Source organism: Anastrepha ludens, chromosome 6 (assembly GCF_028408465.1).
Source record: "Anastrepha ludens isolate Willacy chromosome 6, idAnaLude1.1, whole genome shotgun sequence".
NCBI classification, from domain to species: Eukaryota; Metazoa; Arthropoda; class Insecta; order Diptera; family Tephritidae; genus Anastrepha; species Anastrepha ludens.
Genome location: NC_071502.1, coordinates 6,322,097 through 6,337,173, shown reverse-complemented (window position 1 = coordinate 6,337,173; position 15,077 = coordinate 6,322,097). Strand labels below are relative to the sequence as shown.

The following is a 15,077-nucleotide window of genomic DNA, read 5'->3' as shown; positions in this document are numbered from 1 at the left end:
CAAATTGATGGCAAAAAGTCCTTATATATAGGGTGGGCCATGTAAAATTTCCTTTTTGAATCGGCTATAAAAAGAAAGCATAATTAATATTTTTTTAAACTTTTTTCTTTATTTTGAATATTGAACATTGTGCTTTATGAATGAAAAATAATATCGTTCAAATGATTGCCACGACTGGCTTTACAGTAGGCCATTCGATCAACCCAATTTTTAAGCACATTCTCGATTGTTTGGGCTCCAATTTCATGAATGGCAACTTCGATTTCGTGTTTTAAAGCATCAATCGTCTCTGGCTGGTTCGCATAGCATTTGTCCTTAACGGGTCTCCACAAAAAATAGTCCAACGGACTTAAATCACAGCTTCGGCTGATTCTTCGGTTTTTAAAAACGGTAGCCAAAAGTTCGAGTGTAACTTTGGCAGTGTGACAAGTTGCACCATCCTGTTGAAACCAAATGTCGTCCATGTCTTCCTCTTCAATTTTTGGAAACAAAAACTCGTTGAGCATGTCACGCTCGCCATTTACTGTAACCGCGGAAGAAGAAGAAGACTCACCACTTTGGAAATAGGTTTTCAATATTTCAAATGTAAATGTCAAACCTTTAAGTAAATTATGAACACATTTGACATGTCATTTGTGTTACCATTCTCAAAAAAATAGGTGGTTCAAAAAGCAAACGCTATATGGCCCACCCTGTACTTACAATATTCCTTCATAAATTTCTTTTACTTTTAAACCTTCAAAAATAAAAATTTAATCACTCCACGATACTTGATTTTTTTCCATTGTAAACAAATATGAAAAGTTTACCAACATAAGAAAAATAAATTTATGACTTTGTTGATTTAGATTTTACTATGAATAATAACCGCGGAAACTAATACCGAAACACTGTAGGTTTTCCCAAGTGGAGGTAGCCACAAATTATCACTCACAAAAAAGCGGGGGCTGGGTTGCTTACTTCTGTCATAACAGACACGATCTTACTGTAAGACAGTAAGGCGGCAATTAAGTTCTTCGACTCGTTGTTTGGATGGTCAGAGAACTTGAGTACTGTCGTCTGCTCTTGGCTAATAAAGCCTCAGCTCTCAAATTAAGTGGGTGTCCTTACCGGGCATTATCCATTACGTATCCACGAGGTGAAACTTGGGATAACCGGCAGTCCATTCTGCAGAAGATGTCTGGTAGAATCATGTCAGTACCTTCTCCTCAGCTATTTCGCTCACGTTGGGTTTAGATTCAGGCATCTGGGCTCTCACTTTTTTGCTACACCTGTGGATACAGCAGGTTTAAACATTGCACGCCTGATGAATCTCATCGCATGCCTGGTATCACAGCGGACGAATTTGATACTTTGGCTAAGTGGACCCTCGCGTGGGCAGCCATTTATCCTAAACTTACCTGACTTTAGTGTCCAAAAACTTCATATTGAATCGCTCTAAGGGGAAGAATTTTATGACACTAATATCCTACCGCAGTAAACTTTCAAAGGGGATTATTAAGTAATCTTTTTGGAATCGATTCTAGTGAAACATTTTGTATCTATCGTTTATCAGCACCCAAGTCACTGTTAACTGTTGATTTCGCGGTTGTAAGAGACTTCTTTTATCTAGGAACCAACATTAACACCGATAATAATGTAAGTCAAGAAATCCAGAGGGCAATCTCTCTGGTCAACAAGTGCTACTTTGAACTATGGACTACGTAAGCAATTGAGTAGTAAAGTCCTCTCTCGACTAGCAACGTCTCGACTAGCAAGTCCTAACGTATGGCGCAGAGGTTTGGACAATGACAACATCCGATGAGGCCTCCTTTGAAGAGTTTGAAAGAAAGATTCTGCGCAAGATTTTTGGGCCCTTGCACGTTAGTGACGGCGAGTATCGTAGGCGATGGAAGAATGAGCTGTATGAGCTGCACGACGAGATAGACATGACGCAGCGAATAAAGATCCAGCGGCTTCGTTGGCTAGATCATGTCGTCCGATTGGATACAAACGTTCCGGCTCTGAAGAGAAAGGCCTTCTCTACGTTGGAAAGATCAGGTGGAGAGAGACGTGGCCTCACTTGGTGTTTTCAACTGGCGTCTGTTATCACGAGAAAGAAATGACTGGCGCGCTTTGTTAACTCGGCCAAAATCGGGTGAGCGGTTAAAGCGCCAATCAAGAAGAATAATATTTACGTACAGTCTAAGACAGAAAAAAAGAACTGCCATTTTTCATGAAGTATGAAAGATATATGTTTAAAAATTTGTTACATGAAAGTATGTACAAAACTACCAGTCGCAATTACTCAATAAGCCGTGTAGCCTCCATCGTTGTGGAGTATAGCTTGGCATCTTCTCCAGCTTTTCTGCGTAGCTCGTCGACAAAGATACCAGATTTTTCGAACTTGACGCGCGAGTTGCTTTAAATCGTGGACGTAAATTTCAGAATTACTTAAAAACTACTCAAGATTACCATTTAACCTTCAAGTTATTTTATTTATATTATTTTATAACTTCTAAAAATACCCTATTAACATATTTTTCTCTCAATTTGCAGCGTGACGTGCTCATACTGGAACCTTCCGGTTCAGATATACTCAGTTGCGTGTCGAAGGGCAAGCGTGAGGTATGTATGCAAATACCAAAATACATAATACATATTTTTTATATAGCAACATAGCTACATAATTTGTATTGAATGAAAACAAATAGAAAAATAATCATATAAAATACTGCCGAAGTATCCTTGCAGTTAAACCAACTGGTACTGCAAACTGTAAATTTGCTGGTAGTTGGAAAAGTTCGTCTGTTAGATTTTTTCAATGCTAGCAGGTGATATTTTTATGGTAACGATGTTCTAGTAGCTGTTCAGAGTAGCTGCTCTACAGTGTATTTGAAATATTAAAAAAAAATCATAGAATGATTTTTTAAATTTGACTTTTCCTTAAATTCAGGTAAAAAAGTTGAAAATTTAGATCAAAGTATGTGTAATTTTTTCGGAAATTTGTAAGTTAATTAATAAAAAACAAATAAGAAATTAAAAAAAAATTTTAATAGTTAAAAAGAAAATTTTAAAATTTTAACTCAAAAAATATTTGAAATATTAAAAAATTATCACCCACAAAATTTTAACTCAAAATGTATATGAAATATTAAGAAAAGTATCACCCACAAAATTTTCGCTCAAAATATATTTGAAATATTAGAAAAATTTCACCCACGAGTTAGGCCTAACATTCGAAGAAGAGCATAATATATCCTGTTATTTTGCGACTAGTTCAAATCTAGTTAGTTTCGGTCTAGTTGCGAACTAGTTACCATTTCATGAGATAAAACGTTTGCTGAACAGTTTGGTTTTTCACTGCAGGGGTACTGCACTCCGACACACAAGTGTGTACTTAAGTGCATGTATAACACACTTGTAAACATGTTGCATCATAAGTATTCAGCCACCCACCCAGCCTACCTACCTACACTCAATGCACATCACTCAATGCGAACAAAAGAACACAAGCGTATGGAGAACTAAACAAATTTTGTAGTAATTAGCAAAAACAAAAACAAAAATAAAATTTAGCTCAAAATTTTTGGTATCCAAATTTAATAAATAAAACGAAATGATTTGATATAAAAATTTCAATAAATAAAATAAAATCATTTAATATCAAAATTTAATAAAATATCAATTTTATACACATTTTCGCTAATAAAATTTATCTGAAAAACTTATTCAATCATCATTAAAACAAATATGCAATTGTGTTTTTTCTCTCTCTCCCTCTCTTATCCCCGCACTTTCTTCCTTATATTATTATTTCTTGTTTCATTCTTTTCGCTATTGTTATTTTCACGATTTCTTTGCTCTGTGTGTGTTTAACTTTCGTTTTTGGTACAACGTAACAAAAAAATCCAAAAAAAAAAAAATCAAAACAACAAACAACTGTAAACAATGTCAACACGTATTACTACTGCTCTCACACACACGCGCACACACACACCCATGTCCGAAAACTTACTTCAAGAAGGTGGAATGCCGCAATCACATACGCGTTATACAGCCGATGGACTCTGGGACACGTTTGTATGTTTGTGGTACGAATGCGCACAATCCAAAGGACTACGTGATAAATGTGAGTATAGATAATGGGCAACCATGAATTGCACTCATTGTACATAAATACCTACACACACATATATATATATATTTAATAGCTACATTTGAATATGCTTAAACACATACATACATACACACGTAGATGCATATCTAAACAAACCAACTATTTCCTTGAATATCGTTGGAGCGCCGCCTTTGCTATTGGAAGAGATGTACAATTTTGGGTATTCAGCTTGTTGTTACTTTATGGAGCTGCTGGTTAACTTTGGCTGGCCACAACTATACAATACTCGTACGTGTCTAGTTGATATGTGTGTGCACGCTTTGGTCGCTTTGTAGCCAAACTAATGAGCGGTGGGTTTGGAATTTTCACCGCTTCGGCTGCTCTCACCTCTCTCCTCGCTCAAGTGAATATTACAACACAGATAGATATGTACATATCTGCAAAAGCCTCTACTCGTATTTACAATTTTTTTGGCAACGCTGTGGTAGGCGTAATGAATGAGCACAAATAAACCCGGATTAGTTAGTTGGGCCACAAAGCAGACCTACATAAATATATGTACACACACAACCTCACATACCAAGCAACTGACAAATGCAGGCACGACAAACCTGAACCCACTTTACGTACTTACATGCATGGATACATACATACCTACATGCATACATACATACATACATGCATACATATGTTCACACACACATATACCTGTATACCCATAATAGCGTGTGTGAACACTTGGACTTGGAGATTTGTTGGGTGGTCAGGGCCATGACAACATTAAGCATTAAATTAAAGTCACTATGTGGCAAATAGCTTCGATTTAATTGCGTTGAACGGAAATTTATTTAATGCTGCTTAGAGTTGTTGATATGTAAAATGGAAATCAGTGAATTTATTACTCTTTTAGTTGCATAGCTAATGTGAGAGAAGATTACTTCCTTAGCAATTTAGGGATCACACATTGTTGTTTTTTTTTTAAATATTTATTTTTAGGACATTGTGGTAGCACACTTTGCTCAAGCGTCCTTGTGGAACCATGTATTTCTACTTGTAGAAAAGGATGATTAGTTGCCATTACAACACCTAAGTCTCTCAAGAGTCCTTCCTTCCTCTTCATCGTCTTTGGAATTACAATGTATGCGGATATACATTTTTCTATTTTTCGCTATTTCGTAGCATTTTTTGGACAAAAGATGCGCAAGCGTAGTTTCATCATCTTTTGGCTCTACAGCTCTTTGGAAGCTTTGGCCTGCTGCACGTGGACCTCCATTCGTCTCGAACGCTTGCGACTTTTTTCTAGCGTAGTTTGCTACAAAGATATTGAGCAGCTTTCTTTCTGTTTTCCTTCATGACAGACAGCTTCTTCAACAACTGCTCCACAATAGTCGCAAACGGCACTAGTTCGTATTTAAATCAGTGTACTAAATAAAGAGGCTTGAAAGCTGCGGCGCCCAGAGAGTGCAGTCGAATCAATGTCCCACAGATATCCCTTCAAGATAGCGTTATGAGATTTAATACATCTAAATAAATTTTTCATTCATTAGGAGCAAATAATACGCATAGGGATCTGACAAATAGAGTTCGAGCAGTTTTCTATGAACTCCTCTTCAAAGAAAACCCTTTGTTATATTCCGATCAAAATCATAAATACACCATTCCTTTAAGAAAAATCGAATGAGTCAGCCATTTTTACTAAATAAAGGCGCTAAACGCGGAGAATTTTCCTAGTCTCTCAAGAATTATTATTGACTGGCTGTTTGTGCACTGCGACCTAAAGAGATTTATTCTCTAGGCATGTAGCCTACTCAAATAGTTTTAGGCTGTTAATAAATCCTAAAACTGCTGTAGGCTTGATTTCTACCAGCAGGTTTGGATCTATGGCCCCATTTCCCAGGTAATTTAGTCTGTGGCGTGCCACTGCTGGGCAGTCGCATAAAACGTGTTCTGCTGTTTCTTGTGCCTCTTTGCCGAGTCTACAGGAATCGTTTTCTATCGCAGCTATATTTTCCATTTGAAAACTAAGTTTACAGTGTCCTGTTAGTAGGTCACTGTAAAGTTTTACGTCCTTTCTGCTTAGGTTAAGGATTGCTTCTGCCTTTATTCGTTCTGGGTTTATGAGTTTTTTCGACTGCCGCATGCCCGATTGGACTCCCCAGTAGTCGATTAGCCCTCTTTGTTCCTGCTCATGTAGAAAGGCACTTTTGAAGCTGTTATTTATCTCGCAGAAAGGTTCAGGTCCTATGAAGGGAGTGTTTGCCCCCTTTTTCGCTAAAGTGTCCGCAATTTTTTTCCCTTCATGCCCCTCATGTCGCGGAACCCATATCAAGGTATCAGAGTTTCTTGATACTAGGGTATTGAGGATTTTAAAACATTCTCAGACCAACCTTGATTGGAATGTGAAGCTATACAGCGATTTTAGAGCTGCTTGACTGTCAGAGAGAATGTTAATGTTGGAACCGCGCGTGCCTCTCAGTAGACATTCTCTGGTGCACAGCTGTAAGGCGTGGACCTTCGCCTGGAAAATGGAAGTGGTTTTACCCATTGCTATTGCGTTTTTCAAATGTGGTCCGACAATTTCAGCCCCGGCACTACCGTCCTCCATTTCGGACCCATCAGTAAACCATACCTGTGCGCCCTGTTTTAAGGATATTTCATTGTTTCTCCCCGCTGAGCGGTCCCTATGACCTATGAATTTCTTGGAGAATGCTAATTTCCTTTCTATCTTGTAGGGACTGTCAGGCACGGAGAGTTCAGTATTGAACCCAGAATTCTTACATGTCCTGCAAGATTGCCTTCTTTGAGATGGAGTTAGGAAGCCTTAGAGCTGCACTCACTGCCGACCCTTTGGCTACAAGATTGAGTGAAATGAGTCCAGTGATCGTTCCTAAAACCGCTGTGGGGCAGGTTCGCATTGCTCCCGTTACGCTCAGACAGGCTATTCTGTATACCTTGTTAAGTGTTATCTGAGTCTCAGTTTGGTCTAGTTTTGGCCACCATACTAGAGAGGCGCAGGTGTTCATTGGCACTGTTATTGTCTTATAAGACCATGCCATCATCTTTGGTCGCAGGCTTCATGTTTTACCGTAAAGCCTCTGGCATATGTATACTGCTCTCAAGGTATTTGTGATGTACGATAAGTGATTTTTCCAGGTCAAGGTTTTATCAAGGATTATTCCCAGATATTTCATTTCTCCAGATAGAGCTAAGTCGGCGTCCCCTAATTTAAGGGTCCCTAGACTTAGTTTCCTTCTTCGGATGAAGGGTACCACACAATTTTTATTCAGATTTAACGACAGTCCTTTCTCCCGACACCAGTTTTGCGTAATGTCGGAAGCTAGTTGCATGCGATCAGTTATGGTAGAGTCAAATTTGCCTCTAACCAAGATGACTAGATCGTCAGCGAAGGCCTGAACTTCGTATCCGAGATCATCGAGAGTCTGTAGGAGCTCGTCAATGATCAGTAGCCAAAAGAGCGGTGATAAAACGCCTCCTTGGGGGCATCCTTTGGTTAACTTAACACATAATCTTTTTGGCCCAGTTTCAAAGATTGTTGTTCCATTCCTCAGCATATAGAGAGCCCACGTCATGATTAGTGTATCTATTTCCTTCCTAACCATACCTTCCGCAATAGAGCTGAAAGATGCATTGTCGAATGCCCCCTTAATGTCAACCGATGTACAGAGGGCAATCTCTTTACCAGCCAAGACCTTTTCGATTTTGATCGTAAGGCTATGTATGGCAGTTTCTGTCGACTTGCCTGACTGGTGAGCGTATTGTTCAACATGGAGAGGCGATTCCATAAGATGGGAGTCTCTGACATATTGATCAATTATTTTTTCCATAGCTTTGAGCAGGAAAGAAGTTAAGCTTATGAGTCGAAAGGCTTTTGCCGTGTATTCCGCCTTTTTGCCTGCTTTCTTTATGAAAGTCACCCTGGTTTTACTCCAATTTTAAGGCTCTGTGCCTAATTCCAGGCTTATCCTGAAAATGCTTGTAGGTAGGACACATGTCTAAAAGCCTTGGATAGGCAAGGTGCTGCTTTGCTAGAAGTCGCCGTGAAGTGAAGAAGAAAGGGACTACGGGAGGCGTTTTCCATGACTGTTCAGCACTATCTAGGTGAAGATCTCGAGAACTCGCTGGTCTAGCCAGACTAGATTTTTCGACTTTGTACGTGAATTTAACATATAATATTTTCAATATAGCTAACGACTTGAGCTTGAAGCTAGCTTATTATATCGATTTATGGATATGAACTTTTAAAAAGGATCCTCGAACAGAACGAAAAAAGGCCAGACCCGGGTGCCCAACCAGTTTTAAAAAGGGTATCCAACGAAGCGTTAAGGAACCAGAGGGTCTGATGTGCGCGAACATTAGGAAGCGGATGAAGTTCATTTTAGAGCCCAAACCCATTTATATAGACCTAAAAGCTCTGTCTACTGCAGTTTTCAAGGTGAAAAAGTGATGCCATCAATAAATCACCTCCTGCATCGATGTTCCATACTACATTCAAAGTAACTCATCTCTTCTTCACTATCATGAGTTTCTTATCTCCTCAATTTTACCTGGTATAGTGACTTTTTCGTTAGACAGCCATGCAGCCTTGAGTGCGCTGCAATCGCACAAGGTAACATTTAGGCTCATCTTGGAATTCTGAGTTACCCTCAATACCCTGCGAGCAAGAAACATCGGCTCTCTGAGCTGGGTAGCAGGACACGAAGGTCATGACTCGGCTACGAACGGACGGCCTAGCGAAATTAGGCTATACACCAAAATTGCATGAACTAAAACACATAAAGTCCACATAAAGAATTTATTAATATATGGGAAGTGACGGAATTCATACGACGTTGAATGGAAAGTCAAGGATAGAAGCAGGCAAAACAATTTACCCTTAGTTTTAGAAGAGCGTCAAGTAAGCTTTTTAATATAGAAAGAGAAGGTATACGAATTCTCGCTGAATACTAAAAAAGTCACTGTAGTCTGCGTTGTGATTTCAGAAAGCTGGGCCTAGCATAAATAAGCGTCTGCCGGTTTTGTAAGCTGGTGCAGCTGTCGCAAGACGTAGAGTCACTCACAAAACCTGAAAAAGTGTTCGAATTCATTGGAAACCTCCTATTATAAACCAGCGGTCACGAGTTTGCACTGCAATATGGCCCAATAAAACTAAAGAAGCTCAACCGGTTATAACCTTGATTTATGACAGAAACTCCTGTTAGATTCATGCGCCTCCTTTTAGGCTCTAATATATCGCTTTCTATAGTCAGATTATGCCTCCGGGTGATAGTACCGGTCTGCCCATATAATTCTTCAAAAACTAAGTAATCCGAGCTGCTGCTCTTATTCTCAAAGGATGTTTTCATTGAAGATAAAGGGTGTTTTTTTAGAGGGTAGGTTTTCAAGTTGGCACTACTTTTTTCGTAGATGGTCTTTTTGACAGCTGTCACTTGATTTATGCTCAATTTGGTTTGCCATTTCATAATAAATAGACCTGAACAACGTTGGCAAATCGTGCAAATTTATTACGCAAATAATGGTTCGGTTCGCGCGACGCATCGAAGAAAATTTTGTTCAGCGATGAAGCTCACTTTTGGTTAAATGGGTATGTCAATAAGCAAAATTGTCGCATTTGGAGTGAACATAATCCACAAGCCATTGCTGAGACGCCGTTACATCCTCAAAAAGTCACTGTTTGGTGTGCTCTATGGGCAGAGGGAATCATTGGTCCATATTTCTTTAAAAATGAAGCCGGCCATAATGTTACAGTCAATGGAGAGCGCTATAGAGCCATGATTAATGACTTTTTCGTGCCTGAATTGGACGATGTTGATGTGGACAACCTTTGGTTCCAACAAGACGGCTCTACATGCCATACAGCCAACGCAACAATCGATTTATTGAAGGAAACTTTTGGTGAGCGCATTATCTCGCGCCGTGGTCCTGTGGCGTGGCCTCCAAGATCGTGCGATATAACACAGCTGGACTATTTCTTTGGGGCTATGTGAAGTCGCTTGTCTACGCAGATAAGCCCGAGACGATTGACGTCTTGGAAGAGAATATTCGGCGCATTATTGCTGACATACGGCTCCAATTGCTGCAAAAAGTGGTCGAAAATTGGGCCTCTCGGCTGGAATTTATTCGAGCCAGCCGCGGCGGCTACTTGCCCGAAATCATTTTTAAAACATAATGGCAAACCCTTATCTTTATAATAAAGCTAAATTCTTGGCCATAACATTAAATTATATACGTTTTATTTCATCTTGAAAACCTAACCTCTAAAAAAACACCCTAAACTTTCAGCGCATTTTTTGTTATTCATACTTTTATAGGTCACTGTACTTTAAGGGGGATTCCCATTTCAAACGCCAAAAATATGGCTTTTTTACGAATTCTTATTGGGAAAACTATCAGTTGAATCATTTGGAAAATGTACAGCCATATTTATTATGCATTATATAAAGTCAAATTCAATTTTTGGTCGATTTTCTCGAAAATTGTGGCTTTGACAACGCTCGAGGTGAAATTTCTATGAAAATTCCTCGCCGCTGGTCGCCACGATAACTCAGCTCCAGGTTGTCTGAAAGGAAAAATTCAAATGGTATTTTACTCCTTATGAATGTGTCGAAAATTAATAATATATAACTGCGTTGGTTGAAAGACAAAGTTTGTTCTTTCGCACATTCTTTCCTCGGATTTTTATTTATAAAAAAAAGTCATGCATATATCTTATTTTCCGTAGTTCATGATAGAGACAGATATTATTTCGAGAACCGTGTCAAATTTGACAACAATCGACCGAATAGTTCTCGAGATATCATGGCGGCCGTATAGAAAAATGCTGTTTTGAGAAAAACGCATTCAAATAATTATGTGAAAAAGGTATATATTTAAGACTCACAGCATTTTCGTGTTAATCAGCTATTCCAGGACCATATAGTACTCCCTCTTCCTCTTCAAAAATTTGATTTTGTACCCTTTGCAGACCCCGGCGTAAAATTCGAGCTTCTTTCGTTGCATTAAGGCTGCTCCGCCTGGCAGACCATTGTAGTCTCTGTTCGTCTCGGGCTTTACAAAATGCACTACATAAAGTCTCACTAAATACTGAAGAATTCGCTGTATTATTTATACTACATGCCTGATAATCTGCTTTTAACCAGTACGAATAAAAATCTCAGAACTGCATAAGGACAGAAGTAATTCTCGGAATAAAAACCGCCGCTCGGCTATTGCTCGCGTGCTTTCTCAGTATTATGGAGCACGCCGAGTTCATTGAACACGCATAGCTTCGTCAATTTAACGAATTTTGTCATGAGTTCTTTGAAAGTATAATAAACCAGAATCGGTAAAAAAAAATCGATTTTTTTAAGCCGGGGATTCCGAGCCCCCGTTAAAAAAGTTATACACATCTCTTTAAAATAATGCCTCAAATTTTTCTGCAGACAGATAAAATTCAATTCACAAAGTTCACTTTAGTACGCAGAAAACTTTTCAAGGCCTAACAAGCTGTGCTGCGGAAGATGCACACACATAAGCACATACACACATGCATACATACATACGCACATACATACATACATACGCACATACATACATAAATGCACCTATGCAGATGTACTATTTTATCGATTCTCTTGTCAGTGCGTAATTGCTGCTGCCAGTTGCGTTAACCTTTAACTCAATTTTTGCAAGCAGTAACCCAATCTAACAATAGCAACAACAACTTATGTAACCGAAATTCCAACAGAAGCAAAAACAGCTACCAAACTTACCACTCATACCTTTTGCCCCATCATTATTGCTTCCTTTTTCGTTTTTCGTATTTGTATTCCCTACTTACACCAACTAATGCGTTTACTTTGTTTTCTTTGCTGCTCGTGTTGCCGCTCGCCTCTGGCTGAATACCTTCACCGAAACTCATCGACAACAACTCAACATCACCGAAAATGCTGACGACGATATGGAACAATCTTGCACGCGAAACACCCACACACACACACATTCTCACATATAATTTTGCCTACAGGCGAACTTAACACATTTACCCAGATCCGAATACGTGCCTGGCATTGGCTTAGGCATTGGCAAGTGCCCCTATGATCCCGCCGATAACTCTACAGCCGTTTATGTGGAGAAAGGAAATCCCTTTGGATTACCAGCGCTGGTAGGTATAAGTAGATGCAGACGACAAAAGCAAAGAAAAAAAGAAATGGGGAAAAGTTTTGAATGCAAGAAGCTGACGAGAAGGTGTAAGGCAAGCAAACACATATGTAAACATCTGTTTGTTTATTTTGTAAGCAGGCACTGCACCAGCTCCTTTGCCGCTGCAGCAAAAACTACAATAAAATTTGCGAAAATACGGTTAAAGTGAAAGAATGAGCGCACGAAAATAAAAGAAGCAACTTTGGAAAAATGTCAATTGTAATAAAATTTGCCAAAGAAGGCCAACACGAAATGTGGCTTTGGCCATGTCCTTCGCCACAGCTGCGGGACTGGCAACCGTTCTCAGCGCGCCCGCATCTCTTGCCGTACGCTTGAAAGAAAAAATTGCTCGTGCACTGTACGAACGAATTAAATTATACGCCCACAAAGAACGGAAGCGAAAAGGTAGAAAGCCACTAAGTCTTGTTTTTTTTTCTTTGTTCAACATTTCTTTCTTTCATTTTTTCACTTGAAAATGGCTTTGGCAGGGGCCGTGATTACGATTGCCAGCACAAAAGTGGTATAATCAGGAGAAGCAAAAAAAAATGTCGAATTCTTGGAAAATAAAATCAGTTAGAGCGCAATAATACTATTGACATTGCCGCAATGGTGAATTCGAATTTTTGCCAAAATGGCGCGCTAATTTTACACTTTACTGGCTTGCTTGCCTTGACACCAGCTAGCCGGCCAAGGCGGCAGCCTTCTGCTGTCATTACACGAGCACGAATTATCCTGCTCTTTTTTCCATTCCATTTCGTCTGCGTTCTGCTGTCTTGTTTGTTTGTTGTTACCGTTGTAAGCAACTATTGTATTAGCACTAATGCGCATGTTTTTTCTACTTGCTTGCTTGTCTTTTTTTCTTCTCTTCTCCACTATTTTCATTGCAGTATTCCGGCACAAATGCTGAATTTACTAAGGCTGATTCGGTTATATTCCGTTCAGATTTGTATAATTTAACATCCGGTCGGAAGGAGCACAATTTCAAACGCACCGTGAAATATGATTCCAAATGGCTTGATAGTGAGTATAAAAATACGCAAACACACACACACATTCATATATACTTAACGAAATGTTTTACACTTTTTCTATTTTTTCGCCTTAGTTTACTGTTTAATGGGTTAGAAGTTATAGGTGAATAGGCGGCATTAGGTGTCGCTGTAATTTACTAGGCTATTGTCATTGCCACCTGCGCGTTGTCCGTAGGTGAAAGGAAATGGTAGCAAATAGAGGCGGTTTTTAAAAACTAAGTAAAGTTTAAACTCAAATATTTAAATTGGTAGCGCCTAAGTTTAAAGTTAAGCAACTAAAATTTAAATAAAATTTTGGGTTTGTATGAGTTGATATGCAAAATAGTGCAAATAACTTTTGTATTAGGTTAGATTGGGTAGATTGGAGGGTAATATTGGGGTATAAAAGGACTCACTTAGGCCCAGACAACCTTTGTAATACCACGAATTCGGGCTCAAAATGGCATATCCCATATAACAAAATTAATCAGAATTGAGCTAAATAATAATGGATTTAAATATCAAGAATGAATCTTACCCCAAGGTATAGAAGGACTGACTTTGACCCGAAAACCCATTCTATCTAATAGCACGAATTCGGGCTCAATTTCCCCTTTTAATTCTATTCTCGATGTGGTGAAATCAGTTCCTCTATCTAATAGATGACGTAATACAGAGGACTGCAGCCATCCTCATCTAATCCATTCTAAATTTGCCTGACATTCAAATCAGTAAAAGGTAAGCGGCTATGTAGGGATCTGGCAAGAGTGGAATAGTAGCAGAGAAATCACTATTCACATTTCCTCATTTCTGTAGCTGCGACGGAAATTACTAGAGGGCAACCCAGTGTGCTTGGTTATGCTACCACCCACTATTAACAAATAGAAGGTCGGTAAAGATTGACGAGATGCCTAGTTTTGTTTTCATTTATTCTATGTACGTCAGACTTACCTTAGGTTAGGTAAGGTTATAGTGGCAGTCGGTCTGCACGACCAACTCACTTAGGCCTTACTGCTGGTCCATTGTAATACCACGGGAACCCCATTTACTTTCCTTCGTGGAACCATTTCGTGGCTCTAATGAAACGTAAAATTGATCCCAACCCCACGCCAGACAGCTCCGTAAGAGAATTGAAAAATTATTTACCTAGACAACCTGCTCTGATTTCAGCTAGCACTGGACAATTGCAAAGGAAGTGCTCAACTGTTTCTTCCTCTTCCTCATTTCTACAACTTCTGCAATATTCATAGGAGAAAACTCCTAGTCTCGAGGAATGCCTGCCAAATAGCCAGTGACCGGTTAAATAAGCCACAACCTTCGCGATGTCCTCTCCTGAGAGACTAAGCAATTCCTTTGTTCTTTTCTTCTTTATTGGCGGCCATAGTACCCTAGCTGTTAGACACGTATCTTCATTTCTTCATGATCTATTGACCTCTTGGACGATGTTGTTTTTTATTATTAGTTTACTCGTGGCCATGGGTATTCCAATGACACTTTTATCACTGAGCAGTTGAAGAGCAGTACCTTTTCTGGCTAGCTCATTAGCTTTACAGTTTCCTTCAATATCTCTCTGCCCCGGAACCCAAATAAGGCTGACCTTGAATACCTCACTAATATCATTTAGGGCCGCCCGGCATTCCTGTGCAACCTGCGATCTTAGTACAGCCGCTTTCATTGATTTGATGGCCATTTGGCTATCCGAGACTTGCCTTACAATGAGCTCCGTGGTTCATTTACTGTTGGGCCATGTAGTCCTACTTGAGCCAGAG

General features: G+C 39.3%; 1 protein-coding gene across 1 annotated transcript in view; it reads left to right on the top strand.

Annotated features, from left to right (window-relative positions):
* Window positions 1-15,077, top strand: part of LOC128868821 (semaphorin-2A-like) — a 145,114-nt gene that overhangs the window by 72,278 nt on the left and 57,759 nt on the right. The window contains exons 4-7 of the mRNA XM_054111354.1: window positions 2,539-2,607; window positions 4,007-4,111; window positions 12,123-12,260; window positions 13,186-13,318. Coding sequence (XP_053967329.1) covers window positions 2,539-2,607; window positions 4,007-4,111; window positions 12,123-12,260; window positions 13,186-13,318 — 445 coding nt within the window. The remainder of the gene's footprint in view (window positions 1-2,538; window positions 2,608-4,006; window positions 4,112-12,122; window positions 12,261-13,185; window positions 13,319-15,077) is intronic.